This window comes from Mercurialis annua, linkage group LG4 (genome assembly GCF_937616625.2).
Source record: "Mercurialis annua linkage group LG4, ddMerAnnu1.2, whole genome shotgun sequence".
Lineage (NCBI taxonomy): Eukaryota > Viridiplantae > Streptophyta > Magnoliopsida > Malpighiales > Euphorbiaceae > Mercurialis > Mercurialis annua.
Window position 1 is genome coordinate 39,653,889 of NC_065573.1, and position 16,000 is coordinate 39,669,888.

Here is a 16,000-nt window from a genome sequence, read left to right on the forward strand (position 1 = left end):
TACTGGCAATGATAGTTATTGGCTTTTGGTGGGGGCATAAACCAATTTCAGATTAAACATTTAATCTCTTTTCAGTTTATGATAATAAATTTGATTTGAAGAGTAAATGAGAAGGTTACTTTTTTGAATCTTAAATTGTCAATTACTCCTATAATTAACCCAATCAGTGCCTTATTACTAAAAATAAAATAAAAAGTCATTAATCATTATGTTTACAGTATCATTTTATGAATAATTTAGCAAAGCGCTAATGTTAAATAGAAGGATTTAAAGATTAAAAATTACACCACTTGCACTATTGAATCTTGGAAACATTTGACCCAAAATTGTCTCTGAATTAAAATTTTGATTTCAGATTTTTTAGTGAAGTTATTTCTAAAAAAAAATAAAATAAAAAATGATAAATTAATATTTCAAAATCTAATGCATTTAGTGTCATAATTTTGTTACCTTTACCATTGTAATGCTAGATGGGAAATATTAGAAGGTTGTTTAATTTATTGAATCCATATATTGAAATGTTTCTCTAAAAAATTATTTTATTTAATTTCTCAATTATACTAAAATTGGATGTATTGTCTTTGTAAAAGGAAGTTATTTACAAAGGAAAGTTATATTAGGTACATTTATAGTATAAAATTGAACTAATTAATTAGCTTTCTTAGAAAAATATAATCAAAAATTTAAGAGTAAACATGACAATTAAGGAGTCAAATACGTTTTTGTTTAGGAAAGTTATAATCATAAATGTTAAATGGTAATAAAAATATTGAAGAAAAAAGAAAAATAGAAGATTAATTAGAGAATGCCACATGTCAATCAAAGGGAGAAAATGTCCTGCTTTATATATATATATATATATTTGTTGAACTATAAGAATTTAATAATTAATGTTTATATCATTTATTTGTTTGTTGTAATTATTGTTGTTGTGTAAAGATTTGAGAGGAAACAAAATTGATTTGCTAAACTTACCATACGGTGAAGGTGACATTTATATTTGAATATATTATGTTTATGAATTATTATTATTATTTTCTATTTTTTAACCCTACGGTGATGCATAAAAGTTATTATAGCATAAAGAGAGGCCTTCTCTTGAGAATAGCATTTGTTCTTAATGTAGTATCTATATTTATGCTATTCTTCTTCTATTCATTTTATTTATAACCTTTTTTCCTAATACATATATGCAATTATCCATAGTATAATCTTTGCAACTGGAAAAGATCAGCAGCACATGTGATATACATGATTATGTTTCTGAAAAATTCATTTATTTTCCAAATTCATTATACCGGACATTAAAATTAAAAAAATGGTTATGTACGTTAAAATGTATGTCACACTTTTATTCTCTATAAAAAAATCATTATATGTGTCATCTGTCCAGCGATTCGATTTTATGAATTCGGTTTAAAATGATTTACTCAGCGATTCGAGCATAAAAAAAACGTTATAGTATACATACTTTTCTGAAAGTTATCAAGATTTTTCATAATTCAAGAAAATTTTATCTTTTGCAAATACATAAGAGAGCAAAGTAATAAGATTGTTAGGGTTTGGGCAACAAATAAGTTTTGATCGTCACAAAAACTTGTCTAAAGGAGGCCCTAAATACTGAGAAGGCCCAAAATAAATCTGAGCTTTAGTAGCTCAGACTGTTAACCTGAATAATGGGTAAGCTCCATTACCGGCGTGCATTTATTGCTGTAGTTCGGCCCAGGAAATGGATGCTATTATAGTTAAGGCCCGATCCATATGGGCCTTAACCTACAATGATTATTTCAATTAATTTAATTTTTCATTATTATTTTGGAGGTTTTATATTAGATGGTAGTGTATTATTGCAAGCTGGAATACAAGCTAACAATTGCATTATGGTTATTATTTTTGGTCATATAATAAAATAAATTTGGTGTTAATTCAGTTTGAATTTCCAATTATGAGTCATGACTTTTGGCTATATCTAGTATTTTTTTCAAGGATTCTAAATCATAGGTGTGCATGTCTGAAATCATTTTATTATTAATATAGATGTTTGTGTACATTCCTCAATCTAAATCTAACATTAAAGTCTAATCATTTAGATTAATAAAATTCATATAACTCGGTCACGATATGTACATGAATTCGAGGTACTGTCATAAGAAAATAAACAATTAAAAAAAAATGGAAATATCTGAAATACTAAATTGAATAAGGTTGGTATATCTGTACATTCATAAGTTTTATTAGGAGGAGAATAAGATTGAAATTTATAGTTTTTTAATTTAAATAATCTATATTTATTATTAGGTTGTATGTGTATCATACAACAAAATAAATAATTTTCTCTCAAAATTAAATTTTAATATCCGTACTGTTACTACTAAATTAAGTTGGATTGATAATTTTTATTACAAATAATAAGGGTGTATATAATTCGTTTCAATTGGTATGATTCACTAAAGTTTAATATCAATCCATACATTAATGATAAATAAAAATTAAATAAGACTAACCAATGAGCTATAGCTTGTATAATGCTAGGCAGTAATTCTGCTAGTTTATGGGTTCGATTCCTCCCACAGATACTCACCTTTTTTCTATTATCAAAATAAAAATCAAACAAGACTAGTACATATATAAATTTTGGTTAACAACCGACATTAACTTTGATGAGATCGTAGCCTTGTTTGATTTAAATGACATTGTTCAAATCATCCCTATTTATGCGTCATTTAAAATTTGGAATCAGAATTTATCTTCAGTAAGAGATCTATGTGGTTCAAGTGGAGTTTAATTTAAATGTAATAAATTTAGAATGTACAGTCTAATAGTTGGGTCTGTTTAAAAAACCTCCTAACCTTACAATAAAAATTATTTTATTTCAGAGCTATAAATTTAATCTAAATTGATTGTTATGCTAATTCAAAAGCAAAATGAATATTTTTTGTCCTTAATTCCTCAAATTAATCAAAAAAAAAATGAGAAAGAAATCTCAAATTAATCAAAAAAAGAAATGAGAAAGAAATCTCAAAAGAGAAAACTATGAGAAAGTAAAACGTTTAGGAAGACTAGTACATAATTAAATTCAAAGGGGATGGTGCAATCATTAATGAGTGGTGTGGGAGCACTATGGGCCTATGCTAATGAAAAGTGTAGGACCTACCCACTCAGAGAAACTGAAGAAAACAATTACCTACTCTGCAACTATAAATTTACCCTCATATTCTCTTTCCCCATCTTCTATGGAAAATTGCAATTTAGTAATTATTGGATTTTTTTCTTTGACAAGAATTATTGGATTGACATTGACTCCTCCCAATTTACTGTTTTGTAGAGTAATTTTATGACTACGCCTAATTTGCACCGACACTACATTTTGTATTTTGAAACATTTTGTTTTATTTTTCTTAGGTATTTCTACTTTTCTGTGTAAAATAATTAAAACAGTATTCAACCAATAAATTGACTTAGCTATTTTTTTAAAAAAAAATTTATGGGTTAGATCTTATATATTTTTAATGTGTATTAGTATCAAAAATAATTATGCAACGCAACGGTTGCGCCAAGTCGTTCGTGCAACAAGTTAATGAGGCGTTAGCCATGTGTAAATGTTTTAATAATAAAAAAATAAATAATAAATAAAGATTTTCTATCGCAAATGATTATTGGCTTGTTGTAAAAATGACATGGCACATCCGTTGTGTGGGATAAATCAATCATAAGCAGACACTTATAATGTGTTTTTTGTGAGTGTTTATCCCACAAAACGGATGTGCCACGTCATTTTTACAACAAGCGTATTATCATTTGTGATAGAAAATTTTTATTTATTGCTTTTTTTTATCATTAAACTTTTGCACATGATTAACGTTTCATTGGTTTGTTTCACGAATATCGTGGCGCAACCGTTGTGTTGTATAATTATTCGTTTTTTTGTTGGTGCGATAAACAATACTCCATTGCTTTTGTTGGATAAATTAAATTAGGCACTATAAAATGTCAAACAGAATCCAACAACCATTGCTTTTGTTTTCAGCATCATCCCACTTTACACCTATAAACAAATCAAGAATTGACTTGGTCTTTCCTTCCGAGAAATACGTACACAAACACAGTCTACTAATTATTAGCTTATTAAGTCATCTGAAAAAAGGAAATTTTTTAGCCCAAGTGAAAATTTAATCTCACAATATACTAGTTAAATTATAGTCCATTGCCATTGGTAATATATCCGATCATAAAGTTTTATGTTTGAAAAATGGTAGACCAATGAACACTCCCATAGTAAAGTCAGTCTTTAATGAAAATTGATAACTCAAACTCTTTATATAATAGTATGTACATTAGCAGACACGAGTAGAGCTGGAGTAAGTTTCTTTGTTATATTCCTAGGTCTTCTTCGTAAATAATTAATAGACAAAGTAGAGTTATTTAAAGAAGTTAATTTCTATTCTGAATAAAATAAGACTTATTCAAATATGAGACTTTGGGTATATGCTCAAGACATATCTTAGTAGGATTCGGCCCCAAAGAGCGGATCTTGCGAGTACAACCTCGACGTGTGAATTTTATGAGAATTCAGCCTTCAATCTCTAAACCGTGTTCAGAGTCGGTTTCTTGATATAGATGTTTGCATCTGGACCTTAAAAACCGATATCAATCATTTACAATCAGTATCTTAGCTTTCTAATTATGTATTTTTAATTATTAATGATAATTTACACTTTCTTTAATTAATGGCGTGGAGTATAAAGATCTATAGAGAATGATAACGATCATAGCATATAAATTGCACTCCCCCTTTAAGATTAAAATATAGATAAAAAATACAAAAAGTTCATATAAAAATTCTTATATAAAACAATTTTGGCGAGCACAACTTACCTAGGTTTTATTAGAAAAATTAAATTCTTAACTTACCAAAGAATAAAATGAACCAAATATAAAATCATCATTACTTTTTGAAAAAATTTACTTACTTAATCAATTTAACCTAAACCAAGCGAGACCTTAAATTTTTCCTTTGAGTATAGATAATGCTCAATAGCTAGAGTTACTATCCCTACTGATTCGGGTCAGAGATAAAATAAAATTCAGCAACAAAAGTCTGGCATTAAATTCTTAAATTGCATCATACTCCCTGTTTGAAGTTGAAATGTGACTCAAAAAAAATAAAAAATAAAATAACCATTTTAAGAACATTTTAAAATGGTTAGTTTAAGTGCAACCACAAGTAATGCTAAGTCATCTCTCATATACTTTATTATGAAAGAAGAATGATAATGTAAATGTCAGCAAACATAAGAGAGAATTAAGGGTTAGCACCACACGGCTTGTCTAGTCCATAGGCAATTAAGAATTAACTAACTACATTACCTAAATTACAAGTGCCCAACATGTTTTACAAACTACACCTTTTTATACATTAAAAATATTTGTTTTCCCTAATGAATCTTCATGTCAGACTCTACTTCGCAAAATTGGCAACATGAGAAAATAAATTAAAAATTTGAGAGATTATTATAAAATTATCACTATATTTCACTGATCTTACCTTCACTACATAAACCCACATCAACCCTAAAACTCCCTTTCTTCTTTGACTCCATCACCCTGCAACAATTTCTTCTAGGGGACTGTCCAATCAAACATTTTGCATAAGTAATTAAAAAAATAAAATTGAAAAGTATCAAAAATGTAAAAAAAATATCAAGAGCTAACTTACTCTGTCCCATAGATGAGGGTCAGACTTCTTATAAACGAGAATCGTGTCAAGATTAGTAGGATCGGCCATCTTCCATTTACATGTCGGGTGGGGAACACGATGACGGGTGTATTCACTCACCGTTAAATTCAGAGATGAATCAAATCTCGCCTTTGACATGTAGAATACAAATGGTTTTTGGCAAGGGTTTCGACTAACCGGACGAGTGTTGAATGCGTATGCAGTGTAATCAGCTCTTCTATACCAATTTAAAAATGTTCTCGAAGGCATTTCTATCTCACGGGGAGAAAATACTCCGCGGAATATTTGAACCGCGAAACCCCAAGAGACGGAAATCGTCCAGGTCTTAGATTTATCATAGCAGATGGATTGTTGCATCAGTCCAGCTGAGTCCAGCCTCATAGGCGCCATCAGCCGCTCAACTGCTTCAACTCGAGTCACATTAGGGAAGATGGGCTCAACCACATCTAGATGATGCAGAGAAACCAAGGGCGTAACAGGGTGCGCCGCGAGTAATCCAAATAGGTTTCCATACACATCATACTACAACGAAAGACAATACACATAATTAAAACTAGAAAATACAGGTTCAAATCACAATGTGCTTAAATTTAATAGTACTAGTACTACTACTTCAAGGAAATACTCCCATCAAATTTAATAGTAATAGTACTACATTTCAGTTTGCCTTTGGTCTAATTCGTACAAATGGTTTGGTTTGATTTTTGCCAGGTCCTGGTCAATTTCTGTTCGGTTCGATTTTTACTCGGACCTAACTGTCTATACAAATATCCACTCTAAATCTTTATCCTGATATAATCAAATCTATCAGACTCATCCCATGGATCTAGAGGATAAACTAGAATGAATTTTGAAATTTAGTTAAGGAGCGTGATGTACACGCACAGAGATTCTCATCATCAATTGTAAAGGTATGGACAAACACCTAATCAAAAAATTTAGCTACAAGTGGGACCCCATCCAACACGTGTGTAATGTGTACATAATTTTTAAGGCAAAATATACAGACAACATTGAGCTAATCACAAGGATGCTGTTAGATCCTTGGTTTCAAGAGAACCGATCCTAATGTCCGGTGAAGTGTCCGATACCGGAAAAAATCACCGGGAAAAACGAACAAGAACCCTAAATCCTAATTACTAGAAGATAAGCATTACCCATTAATTAAATCACTCAACTTAATTTCAGAAAGATTAAATAAAATCAAGAAACCAAACCTGGTGAAACCCGGTTTCTTTAGTGAGTGGGACACCGAGTTCCGCCATACAAGCTTGCATTCTATCATCAGATCCATACAACCCAGGATATCTCTGAATACACCTATCTTGCATTTTATCAAGCGCTTTAGCTAACGGGTAACTAATAGCAAACCCACCGCCACCGTAAGCCATACCGTACGAGAAATAAATATTCTGCAAATGAGATTCCGACGAACTCCCGATATAATAATACTGAGTATGATCGTATTTTCTCAACACTCTCACAAGATTCTCCGTTATAAAAACCGTGTCATCATCTCCCATAACAAACCACCTCACATTCTCCATCCCGAGGCGGAGCGTTTCCGATACTATCCGCGAGATCCGAATCGCCGACCGGTGACCCTGCCGGTTCGTGTAAGCGAACCGAGACGTGTCGGCTGATATTCTAATCGGAGGCAAATCGGTTCTGGTTCTGGTTTTGACGGGCTTATCTAACCAAACCACCCCTCGCATTTCTTGAGGTTTATACCAAATCTTGATGTAGTTTTTTCTTTTCTCCCATAGCTTCGCCGATGCGGCGATACCGAAAACCACATGGCTGATATCCGTATTTAAACGGGTTTCTTGACTCCGCTCTAATTGATTATCTAACCGTTGAATGGGTAAATTTGTTTTATTTTGAGATATGGAAGAAAAATTACGGAGTAAAGAACGGTGGTGATTAGAGAAGGGCTCGTGATTACAAGTACGGGAATCGGCTACGAGCTTCAGAGTGTAAATGGCGTACGTGAGTGAAACAAATAGAATTAACCAAATTAAAAGTTTAGGCAAGAATTTAGGTTGTGACGAACCAGATGGAGTTCTCACCTGATCCCAGATTATTTTCTCTGAATCTTTCTGGCTCGCCTTCATTTTCTTTGAAAAAATTAAAAAATTGGAAACAAAATTATGAATGTGATTGATTGCCGAGAAAGTGAAATAGAAAGTGAGAGAAAATGTTGTGTTGGAAAGCGTGTATCAAGAGAAAAAAAGGGAAGAAGGACAGAGAGCATGCATAGCTGCTCAGTAGTACTTACACAGTCCCCCAGTATTTAGCTACAAAGATTTTAATTTAGTGTAGAGAGACGTAAATGTAAGTTTCTGTATGGTTTTGTATTTTTAGTGAAAATGGCAATTTTGTGGGATTTTGTTGTGTGTATTCACTTACATGTATTATAGGGTGTGAATGAATTAAAAGGCGTAGATGAATTGAGATCATTTGATTGATTTAAATTTTAATCACGAATTTGGTCCCATGTTAAACGGTAGGTGACCCACTTTTCCACAAATCATGTGGCTCAAATCAAATCATCCATACCTGCGCCTTCACCGACTCTGGAACCGTGTGTTTGATCATTTTGGCTTTTGACAATATAAATTTTTAAAAAATATTCAAAACTATTATTTTCAACAAATTAATTACATTTATGTTCGCCTGGAAATATTCCGGACTCGAATCTTTGAATTTATAATCGGGATCGGTTTGAGGTTTGATACTTTAACGAACCTATGCAGATATTCACAGGGCTTGTTTGGTTAAAGACACTTAACCACGTGATCTAAAAGATAATAATCTGGGAGTCACGGACTCAGGCGAGATTAATACCGAAAACTACTCCTAAATTAAAACAATCCGGAGATTGCGGGATAAAAAGCACTGGGCTTGGTTTTTGATTGATTGATTTGTTGATACAAAAATAATGAAGCTCTGAGCTATTTATAGCTCCTCATAACTAAGACTCCTAATTCAACTAGGACTAAAATTCTAAAAGATAAAATACTCCTAATGAGTTTCAAACTCCTAAAAAGATAGAAAAAAGCAATAATAAACAAGCTTTCCATTGGGCCTTAATCCCTGATAAGCCCGTATGAAGCCCTATCCAGTAATTATTTGGGCCGGTGTAAACAATGCCCCCAACAAGCCTGAAACAATTATTTTTGGGCTTGTTCTTCTCCTCAACTGGCCCAGCAACGAAGCCCGAATAACTGAAAAGCAGAAACAAAGGGGTGCGCATCTATGGACTTCTCGGTACCCCCTTGATGCCACGTCCTTGCCAGCTGTTCTCCATGATGGCACGCCTTAGACCCACGACCTTTCGGCTTCTCCTGATTTTATCTTTTAAGAAAAATAACATCTCATTTCTTCATTCACCTACTCTCTCTCTGCATTTACCGAGCCTTCTCTCTCTTCAGCAACTTCAAATACTTCAGACCTTCTCCTGGTAAGCGTTCTCCTTCGTTCTTTCGCCCTTTTGAATCGCCCTTATTTGATTATTCACCTAACTGCAACGCCCTTATTTCAGTTTCCAATGGCTGCTCCTAATGATGCTATCGCCACTCAAGTGACCGAAAAAATGGACGAGATCCGTGCTGCTGCTCCAAACACAGATCTTCAGGTAATAGTCAAAACCAATGATGGCAAAGAATGTGTCGGTCCCATCCTCATTTCGCCTAGCCACCTGTGCGAAATAGCCACTCCTTTTCACGAAGAAGTCCCACCACGCTTTTCACTCCCCCATCAATCTTCCATCTGGGTTAACACTATGTTCAGAAACTGGCCGATTGGTCATAAAGGGTATCAAGAATGGGTAAACAGATTGAAGCCACACTTTGGTCAGTTATGGAAAGATGTGGGAATTTATGACATGATCGGCCTATGCAAAGCGAGTAGACCTATTGCAAAACATTACATCATGGGCGCTTCCCTGTTCTGGTCGACCGCCGTCAACTGCTTCTGTTTTAAGTTCGGCATGATGACTATAACGCTTCTTGATATGGCGACTATGCTGAATATCCCTATTATCGGCGAGCGCATTTCGCCCAACCTTGACGCCGACATTCCAGTATTCAAACTGACAAAAGCCCAAAGGAGTTATGGACCTTTCGTCAACCTCTTCATGGGCGAAGAGCATTATAAGCCGGACATACGAGAGCATATCGCCTTTCTTGCGTTTTTTATAGCAAAATACGTCCTCTGCACTCCGTCATTCAGGGTCACCACTGACTGCTTCACCCTCGCCACTGTTCTCGCCGAAGGCCGCAAGTGTAATTTGGGGGAGTTTATGCTTGCTCACCTATACAGAAGCCTCAATGAAATCGCCCCTCATGGCGATAAGAGGGTCTTCCAATGCCCAAGTGGTCCCTTATGGGTTTTACAGTTATGGCTCGCCCTGTACTTCCCAGAGCTATTTGAAGTCGGTCCTCAGATCAAGGCCGAATTATGTGGCTATCAACTCATCGCTGCAGGGACTCGCCTTCCCCATGTTCTAGATGTCTTGGAAGTTTTCACCAACTCCATTAGGGCTCCCGAGTTGTTTTGCCCGATTTTGTCCCTCAAATATCCTCCTTCCTGGTTGTTCCTTGCTTGGGATTGTGAAGATTCGGATGAGGCGAGGGCCGATCCACAACTCAAACGTGGTGGTCAATACTGGGGCAGTTCTTTAAAGTCTCGTAATCTGGTCGCCGGTCTAGAGTACAATCGCAGTAGTCTAGAGGCGTATTGCCCTAATTACGTCGCCCGTCAGTTCGGCTTTTGCCAAGGAATTCCCTGTCCTTTATTGATCTCCGTCAATAATCGCGGGACCTACAGACCCTCCTTAGAAGATTACCCTGACCTCCAATTCATCTGTCGCCTGAACAGGGCTTACCTTCCCCCTATCTCCGAAATATCTCGCCCTTCTGTGTATCCAACCTATACCCCTGAATACGATAGCTGGTGGGCTTCGGTCATGGAGTCCTACTTCGACCTTTCTCCAAAAGAAATCCTCAGTCTTCATAATTTTTCTTTGCCCCCTTTATCTCGGAACCCTACTCATGCCGATCTGTTTCTTTTGCAGGCACCCAAACGAGCCAAATTTGAAGGTAACCTCTTTCACCTTTTTGAAATAGCTAAGTTTGAACGTTTCTATAAATTTAAGTACGACCCGTTAGATCGCCCCGGTATGAACTTAAAAATGCAAAAACATAGGCGAGAAACTAGGTTGAAATATGATGAGAAAATGAAAAAAGTCTGGAAAGAACACTATGAGCCTAAGTATTCCTATGAGTTCTATCTCGCCCATATTCGCCCTAAGTTTAAGTATAAAAGCCCACCAGTACCAAAAGTCAACATGTCCACCGTCGACCCCATTAAATTCCCTAAGAAAAGGGCGAAAAAACATAAACCTGAGGTAAACAGTGAAGGTGTGACTTATACAGGCATCAGGTGCCCTTCTGATGCCGAGGCGATAGCCGAACTGGTCAAAACCGGTTATAATAGAACACCAGGTAACCTTATTGAGTCCTTTTGATAATTTGCCCAAGTTCGCTTTTCTAACTATGTTTTCTTTCAGTGGGCGTCCCAAAGTGGAACAAGGGCGACGTATTTGATACTGACGGCGAAGAAGCCACCGAGCCGAAAAAATCCAGGGCGAAACGTCCTGCTAGCAAGAAATCATCCAATAAAGAGCCAAAGATGAAGAAGGCGAGGAAAGAGACATCTGGGTCTCGGATGTTCGACCCATCCCCCAATGCGGTTCCCCCTACGCAACCTTCTAGCGCGCATTCATCGTCTAGGGGCGATACTGAAACTGCGGATGAGCAGACTGGTGATGAAGGTCGTTCGGTCGGTCCGTCGCCTTCGACCAAAACTGACGAGACTCCTACCGTCTCCCAAATGCTGACTTTTTCGCCTTTGCCCACGCTGCATTCGCCTCTGAGCTCTTCACTGGCTAATCTTCCAGCGCGCCTTGCGGAAAAAACTAAGGTACCCTGGATCCGTTTATTATCGCCTTAACAATGCCCCTATTAGCTAATTTTTTATTGTGGGCGAACTTGGCAGATTCCAGACTCTCCACCCCACATTACTGATGTGGCAGCCAAGGCGGCGGCTTTTCTGGACTCGGACAGTGACAGCGAAGAGCCTCTTCCCGTTTCTGAAACCGAGCCGGTGGCTGAGATGATCGTTCAAGTCCCGAACTGGGAAGGTTATCTCGCCGTGATGGCCCGTATGAAGAACGAAGGCATCCAGCTTTTCAAGTCTCCCGAGAACGTTGAAAAGCTGAGGAAGGCGACAGCTGCTCTGGCCGAGGCCCCTGTTAAAATTTTAACGCCAGATGCTTGCTCGGCTGTAGCGAGGCTCTCGGCTTCCCTGGAGGCTTTTCAGAGGATGTATAACGAGTCGGTCTTGATTCAGTCTGAGCACAGTGAGCTGGTTCGGCGGGAGCTTGAATCAAAAGACAAACTGGACTCCTTGAAGGCCAGTGTTAAGACTGCTGTCACCACCCTTCAAGGCCGCCGATCGCGTGTCAAGGAGCTGGAAGAGAAAATCGCCCTGATGCAGCATGAGTTACGTTCTGAACAACAAAGCATCGGCGATCTCGAGGTCTCGATGGACAAGGAGATGGCCGAGGGGATAGAGGTGAAGAAGCGTCGGCATCTGCTCAAGGGAGATCTTTCAAAGATGAAGCCAAAATATGATACGGCGATGACCGAATTCAATCAAGTTCGTAGCGAACTGGGCGCTTGTTTCCGCCATTTTTAAATTTTTCTAAGTTCAGAACAATTTTTAGCTTTTAGCTTTTCGCAAGTCCAGAACAATTCGGTTGCTTTGTGCATTTTGTAATGGCTTTGAATTCTAGTACCATTTGATCGGTCAGGTGGCCGTATCTTGTTTGGTTTTTATCAATAATCGATGTTTATTCGGCCAGAGAGCCGTAAATTCTACTTGCATTACTTCAATGTCTGATTATTCTCATATTATCGGTCCGTAATTGGTCCGATAAGAAATAATGCTCATTTACAAAAAGATAAGTACAATATGTTGAGAAAAACGGAGAACCCGTTGAAAAAACTCAACGAATGCGAAACGCCGAAATCGCGAGCAGTGATACCGAATGATCGGCGTTATCTTATTATAAACGTGTATTCCGTAACACTTCAGGATACTCTTAGTCGGCTCCAAAAGTTGTTCCATCTGAGCATGTGTATCATTACTCTTCGTCGGCTCCGAATAACCGACGGTCTACGCCCTCCCAACAGCTTGGAACGTACTTTTTCAGGAACTGACCGTTGATCGCCCTATCGTGTTCTTCTCCGTCAATGTTCGCCAGTAAGTAAGCACCACCTTCTAACTTGTTAACTACCATAAAGGGGCCTTCCCAATTTGGGCTCCATTTGCCGAGCCGAGTGTCTTTATGGCCGATAGGCAAGACTACTTTCCATACTATATCGCCCACCGTAAAAGCTTTCCGTCTTACCCGTTTGTTGTAAGCTCTCTCGACCCTTCTTTTCTGGGCTTCTAAGTGGTCTAACGCCGTCAGACGTTCCTCGTCGAGGTCAAGAGAATCTATCACCATTTTGTCAAAGTAGTCTTCCTTGGACAACTCGCTCTGGTATCTGCGGCGAGTAGACATGACGGTCAGCTCCATTGGCAACATCGCATCATAGCCATATACTAGTCTGAACGGCGAAGTCCCAGTAGCCGACTTCTGACTTGTTCTGTTCGCCCAAACAGCTTCTGATAAAAGCACATGCCATTGTCTTGGGTTTTCTTCGATCATCTTTTGAACTATGAGCTTGATAGCTTTGTTCGTGGCCTCGGCTTGTCCGTTGGCCTGGGCGTAGTACGGTGTTGAGTGTAACATTTTTATCTTCATTTGGGAAGCCCACCAACTTATATCGCTCCCCGTGAACATCGTCCCTTGATCTGTGGTTATGGACTCGGGCAAGCCGTGTCGGTGGACGATGTATTCTTTGAAGAACTTGATCACCGCTTCTTGTGTCGGCGACTTCAAAGGTTTAGCCTCGACCCACTTGGTGAAGTAACAAGTGGCGATGATCACAAAAGTATGACCGTCAGACGAGCCGGGGTATACTTTCCCTATCAGGTCGACCGCCCATCCTCTGAATGGCCAAGGCTTGATAATGGAGTGCAGGTCTTCGGCCGGGACATGTTGTATTGGGCCGAATTTCTGACAGGCTTCGCATCCTTTGGCATATCTTATGCAGTCTTGTTCCATTTTCGGCCAATAAAAGCCGTATTTATGGATGAGCCACCTCATTCTGGGGCCCGCCTGGTGGGCGCCTGCTATACCTTCGTGTACTTCGGCCATAGCAAGCATCGCCTCTTTCGGACCGATGCATCTGAAGAGTAACCCTTCAAAGCCCTTCTTATATAGCTCGCCGGCTAAGACCACGTAATTAAGGGCTAAAGTCCTCAACCTCCTATTTGTGGCGTCTGGTTTTTCGAACCACTTCAGGAGCTCGTCCCTCCAATCTTGGGTGACGTCCAGCTGGTAAACCGAGAACTGTCTTTCGTCGATCGTGATGCCCCCGGTGTGGAGGTTCGGTGTTTCCCTCTCTATGGCATCGAATTCTCGGTTTACCTTGTAACCGCTACCGTGCTGAGCTAGGTCGTTTGCAACGCCGTTATCGGCCCTCTCCGTGTATTCTATTCTCGTGTCTTGGAATCCTTCGATCAGGTGTTTCGCCTTGTTGCAATACCTCACCAATAGCTCGGACTCGCATTTATATTCTCCTGTCACTTGTTTAATGACTAGCAAAGAATCTCCTTTTACACTGATCGCCCGTGCCCCTAGCTCGGCCAAAATCTCAAAACCGAATATGAGGGCCTCATATTCTGCTTGATTGTTGGTGCATTCGAACTGGAGTCTGAATGATAGCTGGTAGGATGCCCCCAAGGGTGCGACGATGTGTACTCCCGCGCCTGCCCCCTGGCTTGTCCTGGATCCGTCGAACCACATTTCCCACACGGCGATGTCGAAGAACGTGATGTCTACTCGATCAGGTGTCTCTTCCTTGAGGGTAATACCAGGGTGATCGGCCAAGAAGTCCGCCAATACTTGTCCTTTTACTGCTCTTTGAGGAACGTACACCAATGTGAATTCGGACATTGCAATCGCCCATTTTCCAATCCGATTCCTCAGGTATGGCTTTGATAAGATATACTTAATGATGTCGGTCTGGGACAATACATACACTACGACCGGCAACATATAGTATCGCAGCTTGCAGCATGTGAAGTACAGGCATAGGCACATCTTTTCTATGTCGGTATAGCGAATCTCTGTGTCCGTCAATCCTCGGCTTAAGTAGTAGACTGCTCTCTCAACCCCATCGTCCTCTTGGGCGAGCATACATCCTAGGGATTCGTGTGCAGCCGATAGGTATAGCAACAATGGCTTATTCGGCTTTGGAGGGGTCATTACCGGAGGTTTCGCCAAGTATCCTTTCAAATCGTCAAACACCCTCTGTTGCTCGTCCGTCCATATCCACTCATCGGTCTCTCTCCCCCTCAGCAAAACACTCCAGCTGCGAAGTCGGCCTGCTGTGTTTGCTATGAATCTTCTTAAAAAATTGATTTGACCGATGAGCCTCTGGAGCTGCTTCTTGGTTTTGGGTGGTTCAGCATTGATAATCGCCTTGGCTTTGTTCTTATCTATTTCTACTCCCCGCTGGTGAACCAAGAAACCCAAGAAGTTTCCAGCCGAAACGCCGAACGCGCATTTCAGAGGATTCATTTTTAACCCATTACGTCGTATACGCTCGAAACCTTTCCGGAGATCGGCCAAATGATTTTCGCCGGTGTTTGATTTGATTACGACGTCGTCGATGTAGACCTCAAGGCATTCAAGGCCTCTGAACATCTTGTTCATCGCCCTCTGATATGTTGCCCCTGCGTTCTTCAAGCCAAAGGGCATCACGACCCACTCGTACGCCCCGATCGGCCCGGGGCATCTAAAAGCCGTTTTGGAGATGTCCTCTTTGCTGATTGGAACTTGGTTGTACCCAGAGTGAGCGTCGAGGAAACTGAGTATTGTGTGTCCGGCTGCCCTGTCAATCAGCATATCGGCCACGGGCATTGGGTATTCGTCTTTGGGCGTGGCCAGGTTTAGGTTCCGAAAATCAACGCATACTCGTAGCTTCCCGTTTTTCTTCATCACTGGTACGATGTTAGAGAGCCATTCGGTGTATTGGGCTTCCCGAATAAACTTGGCATCTTCCAGCCGCTTAATCTCATCTT

General features: G+C 38.9%; 1 protein-coding gene across 1 annotated transcript; it reads right to left on the reverse strand.

The window, feature by feature from the left end:
* Nucleotides 1–5,343: 5,343 nt before the first annotated feature.
* LOC126677590 (uncharacterized) lies at nucleotides 5,344–8,103 on the reverse strand. Its single transcript, XM_050372279.2, has 3 exons — nucleotides 6,955–8,103; nucleotides 5,717–6,259; nucleotides 5,344–5,627 (listed from the first exon to the last, which is right to left on the reverse strand). The coding sequence occupies exons 1-3, from the start codon at nucleotides 7,849–7,851 to the stop codon at nucleotides 5,526–5,528; spliced, it is 1,542 nt and encodes a 513-aa protein (XP_050228236.1). The 5' UTR covers nucleotides 7,852–8,103; the 3' UTR covers nucleotides 5,344–5,525.
* Nucleotides 8,104–16,000: the final 7,897 nt, after the last annotated feature.